Here is a 26116-nt window from a genome sequence, read left to right on the forward strand (position 1 = left end):
GTCTTCCAACAAAACTTCAGATTATTCCAATATATGCTGAAGTGTGAGACCCACTGCTACAGATTTAAAAAAGGCTTAAAATGCATATCAATAAATCACAGTGCATAGACCTACTGCAAGTAAACAAAAAAATATAAGCCACTCAGAGAAATGTCAACGATGGCTGAATATTTAAAGGTATTAAGGAATTAATGTTTTAGATGTGAATGGTATTTTGGTTATCCTTTTTTTAAAAGTTGTCTTTTAGAAATACATTCTAAAATATTTATAGATGAAATGATAGGATTGGAAATCATCATGAGGTGGGGTGATAGTAGATGAAACAAGTTGGCCACGTGTTCATTGTTGAAGCTACTGATTCAGACATGGGGTTCATTATACTATTCTTTCTACTTTTGCATATGTTTGCAACTTTGCATGATAAAAAGTCTTAAAGCCCCTCCCTCAAATAATATGAAACTATATTACCTGGAAAGGGGTGCAAATGAATTCTGGTTAACCAGTAGTTACTCTTAGTACAGAGTGGAGCTCTGAAAGGACAAAAGAAAAGTTGATTCCATAGAGGAGAGTGAGGAGAGAGCATATAGAGAACAAGACACTCCACAGGGAGAAGTGCCCAGCCATTATCCACAAAAGACCCATCATCCACATCATCCACAAGAAGTGCCCAGCCATCATTGTCCACAGCCATCATCCACATCCTAAGCAGTCAGCCATTTATACTTTGGTGCTGTGGGCACCGGGGCTGGGTGCGTGATTTCATCAGTGGGAAGCAGGTTTGATGACGGCAGATCTTGGTGATGGAAACTGTTGCTTTAAACTGGGCTGTTTGGCATCAAAGTCCTATCATATACCAGTTTAGAGGGCACCTGCTCTGGAGACTCCCCAAACACTCCCCACCTTCTGGCATGTGAGAGGCTTGTCCCCCTGAACACATCATGTCTCAATATATCCCACATATATCCCACATCATATGTCATCATATCTCACATATGATGTGTGTGATGTGTGGGCTGTCCCTAGCCCACAGCTGTGACATCTCCCATTCAGGAACCTGGCCAGGCCCTTAGACTCTTCCGCCTGGTGTTGTGCACATGGGACTGGGTGGTGTGCAGGCTTCTGGCCCAGCATAGCTACATTTAGAAACATAAGCCTGTGGATAATGTTTTAATGAAGTCTTGTAACTTTAGTTTGCATGTCCTTTTTCTGTTGTTAGAGATCGCAGCTGAGCCCATGGGAGAAGAAACATTTCAAAAGCAACTCTTGACTGTGTCTCAACCTTTGTCCAAACAACAGTACAAGAATAAACCATCTTAGAAACCATCTTGATGTAGGGCTTGATCATTGAACTAGTGACACACTTCTGGCTCCATCTCATACCAGGGCAAACACAAAGATTTAAATAAAATATGTGTGAGGAAATCTCACCAGCAGCTTGACATGTAATTAGATAATGAAACTTTCTTACAGCTTCGCTACCTCTTAAGTTTTAGCTTGAATGATCTTCCCCACCCTACCCCACACCCCATCCTACCACACCCCACTCAGCTCTGGCCAGTGTTTTCTCTCTTTGATCACCTGGAGGGCGTCACCCTGTAGTGAATTCATCAGAAACAAAAGGCCATGGAATCTATGACAACTCAAGCATTTTCCTAAACTCTCCACGGCCAGGTATTGTCCTTACCAATCTCCCATGTGGTCAAAACAAATTTATATTGTGGAACAGTCCCAAACATCACCTCTGTGTTCTCTGACTCATTTATTCCAGTGTATCCAACCCAGACAGGAAGAGAGCCAGCCATCCCCTCCTAGAAGAAAGTGGGCTGTCTCATGCTCAGGTAGAAGTCAGGCGGGCAGGAAGGAGCAATCACTTTTATTTTTTCAGTTATACTACCAGGTTATGTATTTGAGATATGATTTCTCAAAAGGGAAGTAACTCAGGCAGAATCCATGCTTTTAACAATGGGTCCTTGGTCTAGAAGGATCTGCGTGGGGTTTAAGGCCCTCCTGTGACTCTCTGATGAGAAGGCAGGCAGGCAGGCATGTCACAGAGGAAAAGGCAGATAAGAACAACGTGCTGGGTCATGGGAGGAGACTCCACTTCCTATGCCACATGCGCAGAGGCATGACTAGGGCCCCCCGCACGACTAGAACCGTTTCATTCATAGCAAGCCTGGCTATAAAAATGCAGAAGGGCTGATAGTCACCTGACACACATTGCCACCTTTTCTCTCCCCAGCTAGTTCAAACTCACAAGGCCATTTGCACAGCATTTTGGAAAGGCACCCATCCCCTGGATGAAAAAGTTTTAAGAAAGTTAGTGCATAATCTAAGAGAAGGGCCTCAAAGCAAGAAAAAAAAAAAAAAGTGATGGCAGCAGTTGAGTTTTGTGGCTGCTCTTCTGTGCTATTCCATGGGACGCCGTGCAACGCTGCCCTAGAAGCCTGGGTGCACTGGCGAGAGGGCGGGAACAGGCGGGAGGGTCCACGCAGTCAGTGCCCGAAGCTGAGCCTTCGGGGAAGAGCAATGAGGTCAGCTCTCCACACCCCAGTGCCCCTGTGTACCCTCAGAAGTCATAGGGGGATACAAAGATGGTGACCTTGGACACATGGTTGGCCTGGAAGGAGCGGTCCAGGTATTCCGACATGTCGACGTCCACCTCCAGCGTCTGAGGCCCCTCCAGGGTCTGCACAAGGATCAGCTCCCCAGTCTGCCGGTCTGAACGCTGCATCACAAAGTGGCCGCGGCTGTTCCCACCCACGATCCCAAACCGCAGGCTGTTGGGCCCAGCTCGGCCGGGGGCAGAGGCTGTGGCCATGCGGAAGAGCGTGACGGGCGTCTTCAGGTTGGAAGGCAGAGAGAGGTAATGGAAGGAGATGGTCTTGGGCAGATGGCGGCAGGGCCTGCTGTCCATGGGGCAGGGGTTCCGCTCACACTGGCTGGAGCGGAGAGGCAAAATGGAGGCAGTCAGCCTTGGGGAGTCTCATGAAGAGCTGCTCTGACCCGGCTGCCCACCTGCCCTCTTGCAGAGGCCACCTAGATGACCTTTCCCAGCCACGGGTCCTTCACCCAGGAGCTACGGAGCTGCAGACGAGTGAATGTAGCTGGTGTCAGGCATGGCAAAGGAAGGGCTGCTGCTTCTGTTCCTGCTCAAGGGTGCTCCCTGCCCACCTGTGTACGTGTGTATGTGTGTGCACATACATTTATTTATGCTATTACTATCATTTTTACAGAAAAATAAAGCCTGGGAATATTAAATAACGATGGCAATGCTGATATTCAAACCAGGTGCCCTTTCTCCATGTGCTGCGACCTCGCTCAGTAATGGTAGGACCTCAGCAGTTAGCCAGCAACATCCTGTAATGCAGTGCTTCCCACACGGTGTACGGTGAACTTCCTAAACACAGCAGCATGTATTTTATTTATTTATTTATTTTTAGACAGAGTCTCACTCTGTCGCCCAGGCTGGAGTGCAATGGCATGATCTAGGCTCTCTGCAACCTCCACCTCCCAGGCTCTAGTGATTCTCCTGTCTCAGCCTCCTGGGTAGCTGGGATTACAGGTGCCCGCCACCACGCCCAGCTAATTTTTGTATTTTTAGTAGAGACGGGGTTTCACCATGCTGGCCAGGCTGGTCTCGAACTCCTGATCTCAAGTGATCCGCCCTCCTCGGCCTCCCAGAGTGCTCGAATTATAAGCATAAGCCACTGTGCCTGGCCATCATGTGTATTCTCAACGCAGGAAGCCCTGTTTTCCTTAATCATTTGGAAAGGGTCTTGTGGAAATGCTTTCGATATTTCTCTATCTTGTTAAAAGACAAATGCAATCTAGTATATTTGGTGATTCTGTAGCATCATGATTATGCAGTCAACTGTCACATCCAGCTGTTGGTCGAATGCCCCAGAGGCCATAATAGACCCGTTCCCTATCCCTTCACCGAGTGACTTCATGAGGAAGGTTCTGATGTCTTCACTCTCTCTAAAAACTGCCATGCTTCAATGCCACTAAGTTTCTTGCTGCTTCTAATCTGCTTTAACTCAACAGCAATTCAAATAATTAAGTTACCCTCCATGGCTGTTACTTCATTTCAAAGACAATGCTAGGGCTCTTGTGATCTCTTTTTGAGAGGAAAATGTAAGTGCTTTGTGATAGTTGTAGTCATTCCCCTTAAAGGCCCATCTCCCAACTTAAAAAAAAAAAAAAAGCTCTACCTGCTGTTTAAGAGTTGCAGTTACTAGATGTAGAACCTTCTAGTACTATTGGAAAAGCAGAGTGATATAATGCAGGGTGCACGGGATATGCAGTGTAACTCAAGGGAGTCTATAGTTCCTGGCTATGTGAATGCTGTCACCTCCCAAATCCATGTGATCTATACCTGTCTCCTGGGCTGCTATGGGTTTATCAGGGTAATGTCACCAACAGCTTCTTCCCTTCAGTGCCTGCCCTGGCTTTGCCATCCTGGGGTGGCAGCAACCCCATCAACCTCTATGTAGTGGGGGTGCACTTAGTATATTACTCCCATGGGGAATGGGGTTCTTATTTCTCCAGAGCAGCAACGCATTAAATGCAACCACTAAGCGGAAATGGAAATTCAGAGACACCAGCCTCCCAGCCTCCTGCCTCTCATCTTTCTATGGTATAACTGTACCTTCTCCCAAGAACCTCTAGGAAGCATCCAGCCCAGCCACACTTGGAGGCCTGGGTGAGGGTGTGCCTCCCCTGGAGATACTCACAATGGAGACGTCTTCACGTAGCTCACATTGCCGCTGCCCTCGGGGCACTCAGGGCTGACACACTGGAAGCTTCCACCGGTGTTGATGCATGTGGTCCCCTGGGGGCACACCGGCTGCAGGCCCACACATTCATCCACATCTGAGATACAGGACATACAACAGGTGAGAATCGCCCTGACCTTCCCTCCATTGCAGGCAGAACCACAAGAGAGACACTGCAGGTCCTGTAATGTGGTGCTCCCTGCTCCTGGCACTTATTCTTAAAGCAGAAAGCCTGCCTTCCTTAACTGTGTGGAATCAGGGCCCTGAGGAAATGCCAGGGAGTGCCCCTCCCTGAGATCCTGTCCTCTTTCCCTGGGGTATGACAGGTGGCAAGGATGGTGGAAAGCACCAGGTGAGTGTTACTGGTCACAATGCTTCTCTCAGACCTATCTGCTTCTCAGCCCAAGTGCCCCATTACCCTCCATGGCTGTTATTCTTCATATATATATGTGTGTGTGTGTGTATATATGTATATGGTATATATATATGTATATATGGTATATATATACACACACCATATATACGTATATATGGTATATATATGGTGTGTGTATATATATATACCATATACATATATATACATATACCATATACATATATATACCATATATATACCATATACAGCATATATATACCATATACCTATATATACTATATATACACACTTTTTTAAATTAGAATCTTCTAGAAAGTCTTCCCTGCCAGCCTCACCCCATGCGAGTGCAGACACCTCAGTATCATGATTTGCATGAGTTCTCTGCTCCCTTTGCAGACATCCAGAGAGTCTCCCCAGCTGGAGGCCGTCCTTCCCAACCCCAAGCAACCCCAGATGGGCCTTCGTGAGCACTGTGGGAGGGAGGGAGTGTGGGTGGCTATCTGGATGCCTTCTCCTGCTCCAGCCCCAGGTCACCCACTCCTCAGAGCCCTGCAGCGGGGCCCCAATGGGATGTCACCGGGGAGCCACCTCTCCCCTCACATTCCCACGTCAGCCCATGGAGGAGCCCTCTACCCTCTCTTCTCCCGTCCTCCTTTGGTGGGTCAGAGCTGTTGTCTGGAGCCAGCGGGGCTCCCCTCTGTGTCCTGTTTCCATGGGGGAAGTCCAGCTGGGGAGGTGGGCCTGTCCACCCTCCTAGTGTGAGGTATGCCTGCAGGAGCAGAACCAGTTCCCCCGAAAGGCCCACTGCAGCACGGTGGTTTAAGGGCCAAGGGTCAGGATGATCCCGCTTGGGCTTCAGGCCTGAGATGTGTGCTCTGACTCAGCTCATGTGGAGATTCAGCATGTCTACATCAATTGACATCTGTATTTTCCCTAAGTGGAGGTGGGGAAACACAGGAGGCTTCCTGTTAGGCACCCAGTGTCCCTGGGACTTGTCCTGTAGTGATGATGGTGACTGTTGCGAGGGTTCTCAGCCTCTCTGTTCTACAACCAACCCACTCTGCACACATCCTTCCTAATCTCTTAGGTGCCTCCCATCCCTGCTGCAGACATTCCTTGTCAACTTAAGATGTTCTTTCCCACTCTGCCAGGAATCAGCCTCAGAAACCTCAACCCGGCCCTCCAGGAAACCACTGCTGACGGACAGGATTCAGCACTGGGGTGAAACCTGAGCCAGTTATTTTCCATCTGCGCCGCTGCCCCCCAACCCACTCTCTGCACCTGAGAGGCTGACTGGTTTTTAGCTGGGGTTGGCAAATGACAGTGACCCAGCCTGAGGAGTCCTGACCTGCCTGGATGTGGTTCTGATGGAGGCTGTGTCCTTGATCAGAGCCACAATCTTTCAGGCTCTGATAAGCCCCCTCACTTCCTGTACCTCACAAGCCAGGGGTAGTGATGCCCCCGACTCTTGTCCCTCCCTGGGTGCTCCGCCTCCCTTGTTGTCCTCAGCTACCATCAGACAAGGCTGGTGCTGTAGCGCCCGACCTCACTAAGACATAAGTGCCTGTAAGGTGCTGCCCCTTTCAGAGGTGGACTTACAAGTGGACACAGGGTCACGGAGTCTCACGGGTTCCTCCTGGCCACCCATTAGCTGGGCCTTTAGGCCCAGCCCTAGCTGAAGGAATTGTTGAGTGGGTAGAATTGACCAGACCTTGAAGAAAACAAAAAACCCATTTACTCAAATAAAGTCGGAAAAGACTAGTTGCCAAGATGTTTAAGGAATTCATTTTCCTATTTATGTAGATGATGATGTGGCCTGACCTTTGAGAAGCCCTTTGGTTGGTGGCTTTTTAAAAATCCAATGTATCTGAAACTGTGACTCTCCTAACCACCTCACTCCCGATTGTGAGGTCCTGGGGGTTCAGCACAGCAGCAGGTGGCTGGGTGCAGACGACACTCTGTAGCCTCACTCACCCTCACAGCTCTTCCCGTCGGCCAGAGTTCGGTATCCACTGGGGCAGGTGCAACGGTAAGAGCCCGGGGTGTTCACGCAGGCGTGCATGCAGAGCCGGGGGCGCCCCTCCTGCCCGTAGAGCTCACACTCGTTCACATCTGCAGACAGAAGTGCTCACTGTGACTTTAGGAGCCATGCAGCAAGTGTTGCCAGCTGTGACCCAGAACAATCATGCTTCAATTCCTGGAGGCAGTGGCAGCTGCAGTTAAGTGGCTGGGCCTCGGGCAGCCGCCATGCCCTACCCCCAGCAGAGCACGCACAAGAGGAGCAGGTGTGCTTCCCTTTCTCCTAAGCCGAGGGCCCAGAGGGCTAAAAGGAGGAGTGAGAGGGAGCTGAAGTGCTAGGCCCTAGAAAGGCATCACTGTCTTAGGCTGAAGACACCTGGGGAGACCCTGCAGAGGCTGGCAAATCAAGCCTATTCCCAGAAAGTAGGGATGGGTTAACAGCCCCATGTTAACTCTCTTTATCTTTGGGAATCCTCCTTTCTGTGCTGTAAAATGAGGCTATTAGCACCAACTGACCAGATCTCAGATTCGAACTCCTGCTTTGTGTTGTTTGGGGAGAGAACTCTGGTAATCGGGAGAGCACAGCAAAACTGAGCCGTCAGGAAAGCTAAGCCCAGAGGGGAGCAAGGAATGAGTCCCACACCCCTACCCAGCTCCGGGCCCGCTCTACCAACACAGCGATTTAAGCTCCTCCTTGCCACCCGTAGATGTGATTCCAGCCAGGACGGAGGGGATGGAGGGTCTCAAGGCTCTCCTGAACCAAGCGCGTGTGGCTTGGGCATAGGCTGGACCAGGTTCTGAGGTGGGGCGAGCTCTGATCTCTATGAATTAGCTGCCTTCTAGCAATCATTAGGTCAACACTTACCTATAATGCAAAGTGGGCAGGCCTTCTGAGACCGCGCGCAGGAAGCCACCCGTGCCGGCAGGAGGGCGGTGGGTGAGAGCCCCTTCCCCGCCCCATGTCCTCCCCGGGCTGTCCCCAGTGTCCTGGCGGAGCCCGCGCCTACCCTGGCAGACGCTGTCGCCGGCGGCGCCGCTCAGGTGGAATCCGGCCTCGCAGCTGCAGTGCTGAGCCCGCTCCACCTGCGCACAGCGCGGCGCGCGGCTGAAGGCAGAGTCGCCGGCCACGCTGCCGTCGGGGGCGGCTGCGGGGAGAAGACACGCTCAGTGCCCGGGCCCTGGCGCACCTGCCGTGGGCCCAACCTTGGGTAGGGGCCGGGAGCAGAACCAAGACGGAGGCACGGCCCCTTCTCAAGGGGCTTACTCTGGAGTAGGGAAAGGAAAGACAAGTAATTAACCACAAACCCAGACGACCCGTCCAGGGCCTACCCAAAGGGGGCGCAGGGCAGGAAGCGCACTCGAATAGAAAGGTGCGTGAAAATGCAGGCCGCCAAGCCGCACCCCGAGAAGGACAGCTAGGGCAAATCCACGTCTTCACTTAAAAAGACTTGAACACCCCAAAATTCTAACAGTGATCACTAGAGTTTAAAACCACGGGCCACTATTTTTTGTTTCTTTGTGTGTGTGTATTTTTTATTTTATTATTTTTAATTTTAGGTTTGAAGACCTTCAACATGTGAAGGTTTGTTACATAGATAAACACGTGTCACAGGGGGTTATTGTACACATCACCCAGGTATTAAGCCCAGTACCCAATAGTTACCTTTTCTGCTCCTCTCCCTCCTCCCCAACCCCTCAAGTAGACCCCAGTGTCTGTTGTTTCCTTCTTTGTGTTCATAAGTTGTTATCAATGAACTCCCAGTTATAAGTGAGAACATGCAGTATTTGGTTTTCTGTTCCTATGTTAGTTTGCTAAGGATGGTAGCCTCCAGCTCCATCCGTGTTTCCACAAAAGACATGATCTCATTCTTTTTGTGGCTGCATAATATTCCATGGTGTATATGTACCACATTTTCTTTTCTTTTCTTTTCTTTTTTTTTGAGACGGAGTCTCACTCTGTCGCCCAGGCTGGAGTGCAGTGGCGATCTCGGCTCACTGCAAGCTCTGCCTCCCGGGTTCATGCCATTCTCCTGCCTCAGCCTCCCAAGTAGCTGGGACTACAGGTGCCCGCCACCACACCGGGCAAATTTTTTTGTATTTTTTTAGTAGAGACGGGGTTTCACCATGTTAGCCAGGATGGTCTTGATCTCCTGACTTCATGATCTGCCCGCCTCGGCCTCCCAAAGTGCTGGAATTACAGGCGTGAGCCACCACACCCAGCCCCATGTACCGCATTTTCTTTATCCAGTCTGTTATTGACGAGCATTTAGGTTGGTTCCATGTCTTTGCTATTGTGAACAGTGCTGCAACAAATATTCGAGTGCATGTGTCTTTATGGTAGAATGTTTTGTGTTGCTCTGGGTATGTACCCAGTAATAGGATTGCTGGGTCAAGTGGTAGTTCTGCTTTTAGCTCTTTGAGGAATCACCATACTGCTTTCCACAATGGTTGAACTAATTTACACTCCCACCAACAGTGTATAAGGGTTTCCTTTTCTCCACAACCTCTCCAGGATCGGTTACTTTTTGGCTTTTTAATAATAGCCATTCTGAGGGGTGTGAGATAGTATCTCACACCAGATAGTTTTGATTTGCATTTCTTTAATCATCAGTGATATGGAGCTTTTTTTTCCATATGCTTGTTGGCCTGTTGTAGGTTTTCTTTTGAGAAGTTTCTGTTCATGTACGTTGCCCACTTTTTAATGGGGTTGTTTGTTTTTCTCTTGTAAATTTAAGTTCCTTATAGACGCTGGATATTAGACCTTTGTCAGATGCATAGTTTGCAAATATTTTCTCCCATTCTGTAGGTTGTCTGTTTACTCCTTTGATACTTTCTTTTGCTATGCAGAAGCTCTTAAGTTTAATTAGAATCCGTTTGTCAATTTTTGCTTTTGTTGTAATTGCTTTTGGTATCTTTGTCATGAAATCTTTGTCCATTCCTCTGTCAGGATGGTATTGCCTACGTTGTCTTCCAGGGTTTTTGTAGTTTTGGATTTTACATCTAACTCTTTAATCCATCTTGAGTTGATTTTTGTCTATGGTGTAAGAAGTGGTTCAGCTTCAGTCTTCTGCATATGGCTAGCCAGTTATCCCAGCACCATTTATTGAATAGGAGTCTTTTCCCCATTCTTGTTTTTGTCAGCTTGGTCAAAGATCAGATGGTCATAGATGTGTGGCCTTATTTCTGTGCTCTCCGTTCCATTGGTCTACGTGCCTGTTTTTGTACCAGTACCATGCTGTTTTGGTCACTGTAGCCTTGTGGTATAGTTTGAAGTTGGGTAATGTGATTCCTTTAGCTTTGTTCTTTTTGCTTAGGATTGCCTTGGGTATTCAGGATCTTTTTGGGTTCCATATGCATGTTAAAGTAATTTTTTCTAGTTCCGTGAACAATGTCTTTGGTAGTTTGATAGGAATAGCATTGAATCTGTAAGTTGTTTTGGGCAGTGTAGCCATTTTAATGATATTGATTCTTTGTATCCATAAGCATGGAATGTTTTTTCATTTGTCTGTGTCTTCTCTGATTTTTTTGAGCCATGTTTTGTAATTCTCATTATAGAGATCTTTCACCTCCCTGGTTAGCTGTATTCCTAGGTATTTTATTTGTGTGTGTGTGGCAAATTGTGAACAGGATTGTCTTTCTGATTTGGCTCTCAGTTTGGTTGTTGTTGGTATATAGGAATGCTAGTGATTTTTCTACATTGATTTTGTATCCTGCAACTTTGCTGAAGTTGTTTATCAGCTGAAGGAACTTTTGGGCTGAGACTTGGGATTTTCTAGATATAGAATCATGTCATCTGCAAACAGAGACAGTTTGATTTCCTCTCTTCCTATTTGGATGCGCTTTATTTCTTGCTCTCGCCTGTTGCTCTCGCCAGGACTTCCAATACTATGTTGAATAGAAGTGATGAGAAAGGGCATCCCTGTCTTATGCCAGTTTTCAAGGAGAATGCTTTCAGCTTTTGCCCATTCCGTACAATGTTGGCTGTGAGTTTGTCATAGATGGCTCTTATTATTTTGAGGTCTGTTCCTTCAATACCTAGTTTGTTGAGAGTTTTTAACATGAAGAGATGTTGAATTTCATCAAAAGCCTTTTTGCATCTATTGAGATAATCATGTAGTTTTGCTTTTAGTTCTGTTTATATGATGAATCACATTTATTGATTTTTATATGTTAAATCAACCTTGTATCCCAGGGAGGAAGCCTACTTGATCATGGTGGATTCGCTTTTTCATGTGCTGCTGGATTTGGTTTGCAAGTATTTTGTTGAGGATTTTTGTATCAATGTTCATCAAGGATATTGGCCTGACATTTTCTTTTTTTGTTGTGTCTCTGCCAGGTTTTGGTATCGAGATGACTCTGGCCTCATTGAATAAGTTGGGGAGAGGTCCCTCCTCCTCAGTTTTTTGGAATAGTTTCTGTAGGAATGGTACCAGCTCTTCTTTGTACATCTGGTAGAATTTGGCTGTGAATCCGTCAGGTCCTGGGCTTTTTTTGGTTGGTAGGCTATTTATGACCAATTCAATTTCAGAGCTCATTATTGGTCTGTTCATGGGCCACTATTTTTTGTTCCTGGTTTTTTGTTTGTTTCCTTTTTTTTTTTTTTTTTTTTTTTGTATTTCTTGTACTTTTCTAAAGTGTTCACATTTTTGGTTTTTACCAGGAACATAAATTTCTCTTTCTCTCTCTCTCTTTCTTTTTGAGACAGAGTCTCGCTGTGTCACCCAGGCTGGAGTGCAGTGGCACGATCTCGGCTTACTGCAGCCTCTATCTCCCGCATTCAAATGATTCTCCTGCCTCTGCCTCTGAACAGTTGGAATTACAGGTGCACGTCACCACACCCTGCTATTTTTTTTTTGTATTGTTAGTAGAGACAGGGTTTTACCATGTTGGCCAGGCTGGTCTCAAACTCCCAACCTCAAATGATCCACCCACCTCAGCCTCCCAAAGTGCTGGGATTACAGGCATGAGTCATCATGCTTGGCCAAATTATATTTCTAATCAGGAAAAAATGTTATTTTTCTGAAAGTTTTTCAAGGATTGATGGGAATCAAACACAAGTGGACAAATCCTGCATGATTCTACTTAGATGAGGTCCCTAGAGCAGTCAGACTCACAGAGACAGAAAGAAGAATGAATGGTGATTACCAGGGGCTGTGGGGAGGGCAATGGGGAGTTGTCCTGTTATGGGTACAGAAGCTCAGTTTTGCAAGACAAAAAGAATTCTGGAGCTGGATGGTGGTGATAGTCGCACAACAATGTGAATGTGATTGATGCCACTGAGCTGTACAGTTAAAAAGGATGAAACTGGTAAATTTTATGTTATATATATTTTATCATCATAAAAAATAGGGTGAATGGATTTTTAAAAAAGGAATTGGAGGGATGCTCCTCCAGGGAACTGGAAAGGCATGGGCCAGCTGATGGGAAGGAAGGTGTCAGGCTGAGGGACAAGGTGAGCAAGAGCCCAGATGCGTGATGGCTGTTCATGGAGACTATGAGGATAGGAGCTGGCTTCGGATATGCCTGCTTGCTTCCCCTCCTTCCCATTCCTGGGGAAGATTCTGGCCATGGGGACAGTTTATAACAGGCCTCCCTGGACCTGAGCAACAATTGTCTAAAGATCCTTGGGCGGGCATGGTGGCTCACACCTGTAATCCCAGCACTTTTGGAGGGCAAGGCAGGCAGATCACTTGAGGTCAGGAGTTGGAGACCAGCCTGGCCAACATGGTGAAACCCCGTTTCTACTAAAAATACAAATATTAGGCAGGAGTGGTGACAGACACCTGTAATCCCAGCTACTCGGGAGGCTGAGGCAGGAGAATCACTTGAACTCAGGAGGCGGAGGTTGCAGTGAGCTGAGATGGTGCCACTGCACACTCCAGCCTGGGCAACAGAGTGAGACTCCATCTCAAAAAAAAAATAAAATCCCACAGTGGGAGGAAACCCTAAAGAGTGGGGTTTAGAACATTCAGTGACCAGGACTGGCATATTTAGGGCAGAAGGGAACCCATTTCTTTTTCCCTCTTGTTTGTAAACAAGGGGAGAGGCAGTGAGGTCTCCAAGAAAGCCCTGTCTCTGGCCTCAGTTTCCATAGAAAGCAATCCCAGGGATAGGAGCTGTAAGGGGCCTCTGAGCTCGGGAGGACAGCCTCATTCTGAGAAAGTGCCCAGCCAGCTGACTCAGCTGAACTGAATCAAGGCATATTAAGCAGCAAATCTCTTGGGGCACTATTTAAACCTGACCTTGGGCTGGGTCCAGGGCCAGGATCATAAGTATTGATAAAGCTCTTATCCACTGGACACTGCACTAGCCCCAATGTCCCTTCCCCCCACAGATATTTCATACAGAAATAAAGACAAACAGGCATAACACACCAGACTTTTCTGGCTAAGGAATAGGATATCTTTGGGGCTGAATGAAATCTTGGTTGCATCATGGTGCGGGAACCCCTGTCCATCCTCCACAGATTCCTTATCACTGGATTTTCTTGCCATATGCAAAACCAGGCACCACGTGACTTCTTAGACTCTCTGGGTCGAGATATGTTGAGACTCAAGATGTGAATAATAATCTCAAAACCAGTCAAATGTATAGTTATCCAGCTCTCAAAATACTTGGGCCTGCATCAATAGCTGCTAATTTTGCAAGATGTAATGGGAACACTGGAAAGAAAAGGTGGTTCTGCTGTAAGAAATGCTGACCAAGCAAAGGTGGCAACAGTGAAACTTCTTGGGCCACATTCCCAATCTAGGGGATTTTTACGTTGGGAGTCAGTTCTTGCGCTTGTGTTTTCTACCATAAGAAGGATCAAAACTCTGGTTGCATCAAAGAGCTAAGCTCTGTCAAGTGACCACCTTAGAAAACCAGAGGGATCGGTGGATGTGAAACAGAGAGGAAAAGCTACATCTTTGAGTGGGGGACTGAGCTCCCTACATGTCTGCATTTGGGGACCTATGCCTAGGGTCCTCCTCTCCCCACAGCAGGATGTCCTCACCTAACCCCATGGTGGCTACATACCAGTCTGGGCCTGATGCTGACAGCGGTTCCCAGTCCTTCCTGGAGGACAAATGCATCTGTACTGGTTGACTCCTTCTACACATGTACCACCATTTTGACAAGGCTGGCTGGAGCATTCACTGATACCTAGGAAGATAAATAATTTTCAAATATAAGGATGCGAGTTCTAGGTCTAAAACAAATACAATAAAAAACTGATGAAGGGTTAACTTCCTTTACGTTGTAGGATAACTCCCACTTTCTACCTGACCCCACCCACTCTTTCCACCCTCTCCACCCGCAAGAGCTGCCAGGGGGCCGATGGGGCTGATATGCAGCCCTATTGCATCTCCATTCAGCAGGCCCTGCACCCAGGCACACACTGCCCACCTGGGGCTCTGCATGCAGGAGCTGGCCTATGACCTGGCCATACCCCACCCACAGGCACCATTTTCTAATTTGCAAAGGTGCAGTGTAGACAGCTGTAGCCAGACAGAAGTGGCTACCTGTGGGCATCTGCCCACATTGCCTTTGAGTCAGGCCCTGCAACCCACAAACCTTCTGCTCCATCAGCCAGCACCTGGGAGAAACATTTTTAAACAGGAACAAAATTCAGTGCAGTTATAAAGGGGAGGGATGGCCCACTGGAATGTCCAGGGTTGGGGAAAATGAATTCTCCAAATTCCCAACCAGAAGCCCTACTGTGCTTGACCAGGTAAGAGTTTTTTGACATTTCCTTAACATTGGTAAAGGGAGATGTTCCTTGCTCATCTACACGACACTTCTGTGGAAAAGGTCTTTGTAGAGAGAGATTGTTATTTTAAAAAGCTCAGTAGACTTTTTTTCTCTGAGTGGTAGGCTTACAGGTGATTTTTCTTTGCTAGTTTATAATTTTTTGTATTCTTCCCTTTTCCCATAATAATCCTGTATACATTTGTTTTAATTAGAAAAAAAATGATTGTTTTAAAACCTAGAGGTCACGTGTTAGCGGGGCATGGTGGTGCGCGCCTGTAATCCCAGCTACTTGGGAGTCTGAGGCAGGAGAATCGCTTGAACCCGGGAGGCGGAGGTTGCAGTGAGCCGAGATCCCGCCACTGCACTCCAGCCTGGGTGACAGAATGAGACTCCGTCTCAAAAACAAAAAACCAACCAACCAAACAAACAAACAAAACCCCATAGGCCACATGTGCTTGTTATGAATTCCCTAAGCCCAGTTTTAGTGCACAGAAATAGGCCATTTCCATCAGAGAGAGGCTTGTCAGTTCACTGACTTGACCACATTATCTTCGGAAAGAAAACTGAAAACACCTCCTTGTTGGCATAAAAGCAGCCTTTCCTGTGTGTCTATCAAGAGGAAGAAACAGGTGCTTTGCTCCTAATGAGAACGACAGACTTGTTTTGGGTGGAATGGGAGGGACTTAGGCTTCCCTTAAGCCTCCTGGAGATTGGGATGTCATTAGACTCTTAAACAGTTTCTATCTGTTGCAAAAAGACAGGCTGCCCGAATGCTGCTCATCCCTGGAGAAGGAGCCATTTCAGTTTCTCAGTAACCTCAGCCTGGTTGCACTGTCCCTCATACATTCTGTTTGCAGAAGACCGGTTTCCAGGAATGTGTCTGAAATGACTGTACACAAATGCTTGGGGTTGCTTAGAGCTTGGGGTTACTGTTATCCATTGTCCAGCTCCATGGTTGCCCACCAGCGTAGTCTGGAAGTGGACAGATCACTAGGCCGTGAAGTTGTGGGCAGAGAGCCAGAAAATGTGAACACCAGTATCTTGTAGCTTGGCCCCAGTAGGGCCAGTGCCGTGGTCTCTCCTTTGCTGCCTGCCAAAAGAAGGCATCGAGCCTGATCTGTACCTGAACCATGTGGATGGGGGTTGGGGATCATCGGTGCAGCAGAGAAACGCACAGCTGTCCCAGGACCGTACACTCTGTCTCCCTCTCTGGATCCACCCAGTGTATTCATTTCTAGACAGGCTGCATTCAGACTCTCTTTATCTGTTATCTTGATCTGCAATCAGAGGCATCCAATGGCCTGATGTCCAGCCCGGCACCCACTCTGTGTCCTGATTGAAGTACAGTTGTCATCACACCCACGTATGTCCCAGGCTGTGGCATTCAGTCAAGTGCATGGCAGGGGCTGGCAAGCCAAAGCCCAGATGATAATTCTGCTTTCATCTGCTGTTTCGTGAAGATGAAACTTCACGTAAGTAAGTTTCATCTTACTGTTTTCATGAAGCCTAGCTAAGGATTTTATATGCATGACCGAACTTTTTTCTTTTATTTCTAATTCCTTCCTGACTTTTTTCTTTTATTTCTAATTCCTTCCTGGGTTCTATCAACTCATTTCCTGTTTTTCATTTTTCCAATCACCTCATTTTTGAGTGTTTTCTCATTTTTATCTAAACTGTTCTTTCCTTGCTTTTATCTTTTAAACATTTCTTTCAGCTTGTGATACTCTAGGTTATAGTTTTTATCTGTTTTATGGCCATGTCTTTCCGGCATTTCTTTATCGTCTATAGAAATTTTACTCTTTTTTTTATAATATCCTCTAAGGAATTTGTCAAGAATCCTTTTCATTACTCAGAATTAAGTGAAATGTTTTCCCATATAGCTTTGCTAACTTCATGACTCTGAAATTCTCACTTCACTTCTGTTGTTTTTCCAACGTGAGCAAACACAGGGCCTCACACTTTCTCAGCTCTGCCTCCTTTGCACTTTTGTCTGGATGACCATCTCTTTCATTTGCACCTATTTTCCTTGTTGTGCACAGTTTGGACTCTCCTCCCGTTAAAGTCTCCTTAATATTAAGACTTTGCCCTGGGAAATTTTGGAGGTTCCTGTGGGGCAGGCTGTTCCAGCCACTGAAACTTCCTATTGAAAAGATGAACTTACAGCCAGGTGTGGTGGCTCACACCTGTAACCCCAGCACTTTGGGAGGTTGAGGAGGGTGGATCACTTGAGGCCAGGAGTTCAAGACCAGCCTGGCCAACATGGCGAAAACTTGTCTTTATTAAAAATACAAAAAATTAGCCGGGCATGGTGGTGGGCACCTGTAGTTCCAGCTACTTGGGAGGCTGAGGCAGGAGAATCGCTTGAACCCAGGAGGCAGAGGTTGCATGAGCTGAGATCGCACCACTACTCTCCAGTCTGGGCAACAGAGTGAGACTCTGTCTCAAAAAAAAAAAAAAAAGAAAAGAAAAGAAAGAAAAAGAAAAGGTGAGTTCCATACCTGAGAAAACTGATCCAGAAAGGCTGGCACTGAGACAGATCCTAATCAAATGACTGAATTTTAGAGAAAAAAAATATATTTTGGGGGCATTCAGGCAAAAAGACAAATATAATAGCACAACAGCATCAGTTTAAAACAGAAGACACAGAGTGACATAAGATACTCAAGAAAAATGTGAGATAGGTGTTTTATATCCAATGGAACTAACAACCAGTAAAAAAGCTGCACACTTTTTGAAAGTGGGAAAACTCAGGAAATTGCTCTAACTAAACAGACATCAGAATAAGGATGGTAGTGACACTCGCTGAGGCAGAAGAGACGTTATCAACCAATTCTAAGTTATAAAACTGATTTTGACCCTGATTCAAACAAAGTGTTAAAAAAGTGTGAGACAATTGGGGGAATTTTTACTCTAATTAGATATTGATGATGTTAAGGAATTTGCTGTGTTAATCACTGGATTTTAGGTACATAAGTTCATTCTACTATTCTCTGTAGTTTGGTGTGTTTGAAACTTTCCATAGTGAAAAAATCTTTTAAGATGCTTAATGGCCGGGTGCGGTGGCTAGCGCCTGTAATCCCAGCACTTTGGGAGGCCGAGGCAGGCGGATCATGAGGTCAGGAGATCGAGACCATCCTGGCTAACACGGTGAAACCCTGTCTTTGCTAAAAATACAAAAAAATTAGCTGGGCGTGGTGGCGGGCACCTGTAGTCCCAGCTACTCGGAAGGCTGAGGCAGGAGAATGGCATGAACCCAGGAGGCGGAGCTTGCAGTGAGCCGAGATTGTGCCATTTAGTAAAGCCTAGAATAGCCCTTAGGAGGAAGGGCTTCCTAATCATAAAGAGTTACATGTAGAAAGAAGAGGTAATGAAAAATTGCTCACGTTAATATCTATACACAGATGATACTGAATATGTGCAACTTGGATGTATGTGTATGTGCTTAGATAAAAGACTAGAAGGAAATTCATCTTTTTTTCATTAATTTAATCATTTGGTAAATCAGCCAGCCAGTCAGTTACTCAGTAACTATTTATTGAGTGGCTACTATATATTTAAAAGGCAGCTCTTTCTACTCAAATTTTTTTTATAAAGGTCTCGGGGGAAAGGCCTCATGATACAGAAGGTGAGATGGACTGAAGCTCTGCTCCCTTCTCACTGCAAAATGCCCTTCCAAAACTCCATCCAGCACCACTGGCCCTGCTTTCCACAGCCTCCCAGAAGTCTGCCTCTCCCGGCCCTTCCTGTCTCCTTTCGCCCTCCTCCTTCTCCATTTGACTTCTCAATGCCCTGCAGGTCTCTGCCTGAGTCACGTTTCTGTCTCCACCCTCTCCTTGCAGGTCCTCCTACCACTGCCCATGGATTTCAGTACTATCTTATGCAAATAACTCCCAACTGGGTACCTCCAACCCTTCTGCTGCCTTGAGGTCCAGACGATGTCTACCCATCTAGGGTGGAATGAATGGATCTCCACTAGGGTGTCTGTCGCACAGCCATTTTAACGTAATATGTCCAAAATGGAATTCTGATCAATGACCCACACACGAGCTGTTTAAAAACAAACCACATCCGTCGCTCAGTCTTCATTATCTCTGTAAATGACACCCGGCACACCATCATCCAAGCCTGAGCCTGGGAGCCTTGATTTCTCCTCCTGGCTCACAGCCCACATGGGATGGCAGCAAATTCCATCGGTTCTGTCTCTAAAAATACCTAGAATCTCCGCTGCCACAATCTCTCCCCTGGACTTCTGCAATAGCCACCTATGTGTTTTCCCAGCTTCCATTCTTGTCATCTCCAATGCATTCTCTATGCAGCAGCGACACTTGTCTTAACCCTGTTTATTGGGCTTAGAACTAAAATCCCACCACCTGCATGGCCCATGACTACAGTGCTGGCCTGCACGTCTCTCCACCTCACCTGGCTCACTCTCAGCTCATATAATCTCCAGCAACAAGGTTCTATAATTTCATTTTTCATTTCTTCAATTGTGCCAAATTCTTCCCTTCCCTGGGGGTCTTTGCTCATTCTCCTTCCTTTTCTTTTCTTTTTTTTTTTTTTTTTCGCTTTCGAGACAGGGTCTCACTCTGTCACCCAGGCTGGAGTGCAGTAGCATGATCTCGACTCACTGCAATCTCTGCCTCCCGGGTTCAAGTGATTCTCCCAGCTCAGCCTCCAGAGTAGCTGGGATTATAGGCGCATGCCACCATGCCCGGCTAATTTTTGTATTTTTAGTACAGATGAGGTTTTGCCAAGTTGGCCAGGCTGGTCTCGAACTCCTGACCTCAAGTGATCCACTCCTTTTCTTTTTCTTTTCTTTTCTTTTCTGTTTTTTTGTTTTGTTTTGTTTTGTTTGAGATGGAGTTTTGCTCTTGTCACCCAGGCTGGAGTGCAATGGTGCGATCTCAGCTCACTGCAATCTCCGCCTCCCGGGTTCAAGCGATTCTTCTGCCTCAGCCTCCCAAGTAGCTGAGATTACAGGCGCCTGCCACCACAGCCAGCTAACTTTTTACATTTTTATTAGAGACGGGGTTTCACCATGTTGGCCAGGCTGGTCTCGAACTCCTGACCTCAAGTGATCCATCCACCTCGGCCTCCCAAAGTGCTGGGATTACAGGCATGAACCACCGCGCCTGGCCCCTTCTTCCTTTTCTTAAAACAGTGTCTGCCCTGTGCTGCCCAACTACCTGCTCTTTGCCTGGTTAGATCCCATTCCTCCTTTCATCTCAGTGTCATTGTCCCCTGCTCAGAGGCCCTCAACTGCTCCTTGCCCCATGCTGTTTACTCTGTCCCTTGTTAGGTCATGTGTGGCCCTCACCACAAACGTCAGCTCGCTTCCCTTGGTGTGTGGCTGCCTGCTTTGCTTTGCCTCCCCTCTTAGCCTGTGCACCCCAGAGGCCAGGGTCGTGTCTGTGGGATTCGACATTGAGTCCCTGGCATCTGGCACCAGCTTTGTGAATGGCTGGTGCTCAGTAAAAATTGGCTGAATAAAAGAATGAAGGTTAAAAATAAAGGGTGGGGACGACTGACAAAGATTCCTTTCCACCAGCATGATGATAAGTGACAACGGTATTTATATCTCTCCAATTCGTTTCTTTGGTTACCCACGTTGTCAAAGGCACAAGATCTTCAGCTATGGTTACCAATTCAGAAAGCTTTACGTCTTAAAAACATGGCCTTCAGAGAAAGTAGGAGGAAAAAAGGAAAATAAAGGAGAAATGGAGAAAGCCAAGTGGCTGCTTTCCACTCTGGAGTTCTGGAGTCCACCTACGCCTGCTGTTTGTTTGTTTTCTTTTGTTTGTTTGTTTTTCTCCCGAGACGGAGTCTTGCTGTGTCACCCAGGCTGGAGTGCAGTGGTGTGATTTCGGCTCACTGCAACTTCTGCCTCCCAGGTTCAAGCAATTCTCCCTGCCTCAGCCTCCTGAGTAGCTGGGATTACAGGTGCCCACCACCACGCCTAGCTAATTTTTGTATTTTTTAGTAAAGATGGGGTTTCGCCACGTTGGCCAGGCTGGTCTTGAACTCCTGACCTCAGGTGATCTGCTGCCCTGGCCTCACAAAGTGCCGGGATTACAGGCGTGAGCCACCGCTCCTGGCCTGCCTGCTGTTTTTTAATGGCGTAATTGTGTACACACAATTTCCTTCCCTGCCAAGTTGGGTTCATCACTGTCTTTCCAAGCAGCTGACTAGAGTTGGAGTGAGGGACAATTATGACAGCACTGCCAAATTTGTCACTGGCACTGATATTTTGGGCCTTGAAATGAATTCTCTGTAATTAAGAAGATTATGCCCCACCCCCACTCTGTGGTCATAACACATGGCAACCACACGACTGGTGGTTTGGAACATGCAGTGGGTGTGCTCAGTGGTTGCTGGTAAGTTTCTAGGTTTGGTCACTAGATTGTTGAGTTCCAGCCTGTGTCCCATCCACACCCTTAATACTGTCACAATTGGTCATCAAACAGCAGTCAGGAGCACTATTTCTCCCTCCTGGCAAGTTTGGCTGACACCGCTTTGAGGCTCTTGCTGGAGACAACAACCATGAATCACATCAATTCCTGCTGAGAACAGAAGTGTCGGTGCAGGCAGAGTCTACTCACTTAGGAGGGGCCGTGGCCAGCAGCTGCTGGAGCAGCTTGGTTGTAACACATGAGTATTTTTGTTCAATCACCACCATGGGGTCAATGCCCAGGCCCCATCTATGCTTCAAGAGAAGAAAAATCTCCATCTAAGATCTCATCCTGGACTGGCCATCACCTTGTTCCCTGAGTTAGTCCTTCCCAAGTTTTTGATAGCACATGCTGCCCGAGTAGGCATCCCGAAGGTGGGCTGCATCATGCAGCTCTTTGGTGTGGAAGTCAGGGTAGAAGGGAAAAGGGCTATGCAGGAGGCTATGGGGAGATGAGAGACGAGCACAAGGTGCATCTGGAATGAGCTGGTACGTCCAAGGGCAAGACTCGGGAGGATACCACGTTGGACCACGGGAAAGGTCAGTAGGCTTGCTGGACGCCTGGCAGGTGGGACCGTCTGCTCTGCACCATGGTCCCCCAGGCAAAGTCCGCCCTCCACATCTCAAGAAAGGGAAGTCTGCCCAGCAGGGCTGTGGGCTCTGATCTTTGCAAGAGTTGGCTTGGCCTTCCCAAAACATCAGGGCAAGTAGCAGTGAACATAACATAACATAACATAACATAACATAACATAACATAACATAACATAACATAAATAACATAACATAACGTGTCTTTCCTGGACAGAGATGACACACATACATCTGTCTACTGTTTTACCTGTGGCTGGCAGTCATTCTGACCGGTTTGGGCCCAAAATGCATTAGCACTTCAAAATTTTCAATATATTTTCTGCTTCTGGCAATAGCAAGAATGAACCAAGTGGTGCTTCTCAAAATTTAGTTAACAGCAGTATTACTTAGGGAACATACTAAAAATGCAGATGTTTTGGGTCTCATCTATAAAAGTTCCGACTGGATCGGTCTTTTGAGACCTCAGAATCTATCTTTCATGAGCTTCCTGGGTGACTCTGGAGGACCTGAATGTTTGAGATCATGGCACAAATTAGGACGCGGCAGGACCCTCTTTTCCATTGAGGGGGTCCTGCTGCAGCGAGGCAGGTGCAAATGCATAACTAAAGCACCCAAGGTCAAGAAGGAAGCTCGTGAACACACCCAGGATCCTCTAGGAAGGCATTCTTGGCCAGCCACTAGGATGGAGATGGACTGTGGGGAGCGCTTTGGGTCTCCACCTTTGTCAAGTAACCACGTGTTCCTTTGCTTGAGTCACTTCTCACGACTATGTTTCTGGGCCTCCAGTGTTTTGTATCTATCATCTCCCTAAAAAGGCATTCTTTCTGCTATCTTCTCTGATGAACTCATCTTTTCATTTTAATCACATGATGTGCATTGTAGTATGTCGCCATTGAGGACAGAATATTTGGATAATATCTGAGCAAGCAAGAAAAAACAGCACACACATAAGTAAGATGTGCTTTCACTTGCAGCACCGCTTGGGGGCGCGTGGGCAGGTGCAGCCCTTCTGCTGAGTGGCAGGCAGTGCTCAGTTCAAAGCGAGCCTGAAGCCAGCGGGCCCCCTCCAGCCACAGATACACAGCCCAGAGACAAAGTAGGGCGATAAGAAGGCCTTGTCAACATTGTTTGTGGTGGCCGGGAGTTGACTGCAATCAGGTGCCTATGGCAGGGGGTGGACAGATCAGATGTGGGGGTGCACCCCAGAGAGGACGAGGCAGCTATCAGAGGCACTGGAGCAGACTGCACGTGGTAATGCAAATGGGTCCTGAAAGTGCTGAGTAGACCGAGAAGGAAACCAACCAGGGTCTGTCACTCAATCTGTAAGTTAAAAATACTGACGCCCAAAGCAATAAAACTGAAATATCTGTGTGTACCCATCTCCCCCGCCATGGCTTATCACCCAGGAGGTGCTTAACCTGGCTTGAGATCTTTCAGAGTCAAGTAAGTAAATACCAGATATTGGCATTTCCCCTGTTTTGTTCGCATGTTACATGACTTGTACTTCCTGACTGGTTCCTAAGTGGGTCTGAGAGCCGGTCATCAACCTTTGAACCATCATCACTCTTTCCAGGGGTCAGGAAAGAGAAGCCTAAATTGTAAATGTGATTCTGGTTTCCCTGAGCTTCTCATGGCAATCCATACTCATCTTTAGGGATGGCATACTTTCTGGAGTTCCTCTATGTTTTCAAGTAATTTAAGCATCCAAAGTCCTCTCTTGGCCAGGTGTGGTGGATCATACCTGTAATCCCAGCACTTTGGGAGGCCGAGGCAGGCAGATAACTTGAAGCCAGGAGTTGGAGACCAGTCTGGCCAACATGGTGAAATCCCTTTTCTACTAAAAATACGAAAGTTAGCTGAACGTGGTGGTGGGCACCTGTAGTCCCAGCTACTCAGGAGGCTGAGGCAGGAGAATCGCTGGAACCCGGGAGGCAGAGGTTGCAGTGAGCTGACATTATGCCACTGCACTCCAGACTGGGCAATGGAGCGAGACTCTGTCTCAAACAAAAACAAAAACAAAAACAAAGTCCTCTCTGTACTCTGCTCTTTGCAATCTTCTTGTTTATATAATGTCCATGTTTCTCCTTCAACTCTTTGGCTAGAATCATGGACATTCTGCCTCAGCAGATGTCCCACGAACCTTGCTCTGAAAATGACTGGTGACTGGTAGCCAAGATTTTTTTGACCATGGGTTTTTGAAAAGCCAACAGATTTTTTGTGCCAAGGCTGATTTTCCTCTATATCAAAAAAGTGCTGTTTTTAAACCTAGCACAGACAGAAGCCTTCTCATGCCTCCCCCACACAGTGGACTCTCCTGGAGCCTGTTGATACCAAGTCCCAATGCAGACAGAAAGGACACCTGAGGAGTTTCCTCAGCCCCAGAGGTTACCGGCAGCCTCACAGACAGACTGCAGGCCCAGAACGGAGCAGCCACAGCAACATCATCCTGCAGTACCTTCCTCTGGTCCCTTTCCCCAACCCATGAGCAGCTTCTTGCCCTCACATTGATAAGAACAAGTCACTGGTGTCCAGAGCAGAGAGTGGTGTGAAGGAGCGCAGACTCTGGGGTCAGAGTGTCCAGGTGTGAAGCATCTTAACTGTGCCCCCCACCCCCTAGCTGTGTAACCTTAGGCAAGTTCTTGAACCTCTGTGTGCCCCATATGCAAAACAAGACTAAATTATTGTGAAGATATAGTGAGCTCATACAGATAGAGACCAGCGCCAACCCGGCATGGAGGTGAGTGATCAGGCACATTGGCTGCTGTTCTGTGGTTGAGGAATGATTAAAGAACCAAGCAGAAAATGTTCCAAGCAATGACCCTTTCTGTGCAAGAAACCCTTGCTATGCTGTGATGGGTCCAGCGCAGTGGGATGGGAAGGAGAGACGATACCTCTACAGTGGGGCTGCTCCCCTGTCCAGGTGCCATTGGGAAGACACACCACGCTGCTGGGCCCGACCAGCCGGAACCCAGGGTTGCAGGTAAAATGGACTTCGTGATCCACTAAGTACTTGCTTCCAAACTTTCTGCCGTCTGCGGGGGTGTTCAGAGCCGGGCAGGAAACTGTAAGGAGAGATGGAAGGATTACGAGCTGCTCATCCTGGACATAGCCCTTAGACATTACTGAATTACAGGACTTCCCATCTTGAAGTGCCCTCTGTTGCATGCCTGCTGCAGGCTGTGCACTGTGCTGGTCATTCTGCATGCTGCGTCTCATCAAGTCCTCAAAGCTCTCTTGGGGTTGGGTGGTACGATGCCTGCTTAGCAAAAGGTGATGAGACTGGGGCTCAGAGACACTAAGTGCTGTGTGCAAGGGCTCGAAGCATGGGAGGCCCACCCTGCAATGATCTGCTTCATCACTGCCACCTACTCACTCTGATTTTCTGGAGCTCCAACCCCACTGGGTTTCTTTAGGTCTCCTGAACAGGCCGGGCTCAGCCCCAGCTCCAGGCCTGGGATTTTGCTCTTCTCTCTGCCTGGAATGTTCTTTCCTCAGAGCTTCCACACCTGGCTCCTTCTCACTCTCCTGGTCTCCACTCATATGCCACCACCTCCCCGCGTGTTCCCTGGCCACCGTGCCTAACCCAGACCCCCCCAGACACTCTTCCCCAGGCGCTCACTCTGCTGTCTTCTCAGTATCTGTAACCATCCGAACTTTCTTATTGACTTGCCTCTTTCTAGATATGTTGTCAGTCCTCTCCATCAGAATGCATCTGGCCTATGTTCCTGTGTATCCCCAGCACCAGCCCACTGCCTGGCACATAGTGAATACTGGATAAATCAGAAATCATTCTTGAACAAATGAATGAATGGAGCCTTATTTATTGCATCTTTACTATGTGCCAGGCACTATATTAGGGACTTGGGCTATATCCATGAACAAAATAGACAAAACCCAACCCTCAGGAAGCCCACCATCTAGCAGGGGAGATAATAAGCAATGGCGAAGTGTGGGGCCATGTAGAAAATGAAAGCAGGGAATGATGCTGGAGATGCCGGAGAGAGGGCATCATTTTGAATACAGTGGTCAGGGCAGGCCTCACCAGAACGAGTTGAAGGTGAAGGCACAGCCAGACAGATGTCTGGGGAGGGCAGAGGGACAGCTGGTCAAACATCCTGAGGTGGGGATGTGCCTGGCAGGTCTGAGGAATGTCAAGGAGGCAACAGGACTGGAATA

General features: G+C 47.4%; 1 protein-coding gene across 3 annotated transcripts in view; it reads right to left on the reverse strand.

Moving 5' to 3' along the window:
• The window catches only part of FBLN7 (fibulin 7), a 103305-nt gene that overhangs the window by 52851 nt on the left and 24338 nt on the right, over window positions 1-26116 (reverse strand). The window contains exons 3-8 of one of the 3 annotated variants that reach the window (XM_001143955.8): window positions 24832-25002; window positions 14188-14313; window positions 8178-8315; window positions 7126-7263; window positions 4734-4872; window positions 1858-2939 (exon numbers count right to left, since the gene is read on the reverse strand). In XM_001143955.8, the coding sequence (XP_001143955.1) occupies window positions 2567-2939; window positions 4734-4872; window positions 7126-7263; window positions 8178-8315; window positions 14188-14313; window positions 24832-25002 (1085 nt within the window). In that variant the 3' untranslated portion in view covers window positions 1858-2566. Of the gene's footprint in view, window positions 1-1857; window positions 2940-4733; window positions 4873-7125; window positions 7264-8177; window positions 8316-14187; window positions 14314-24831; window positions 25003-26116 lie in introns of those variants that run through there. The other 2 variants (XM_063788917.1, XM_525862.9) reach the window with 2 other exon arrangements.

The sequence above is a fragment of the Pan troglodytes genome, chromosome 12 (assembly GCF_028858775.2).
Source record: "Pan troglodytes isolate AG18354 chromosome 12, NHGRI_mPanTro3-v2.0_pri, whole genome shotgun sequence".
Lineage (NCBI taxonomy): Eukaryota > Metazoa > Chordata > Mammalia > Primates > Hominidae > Pan > Pan troglodytes.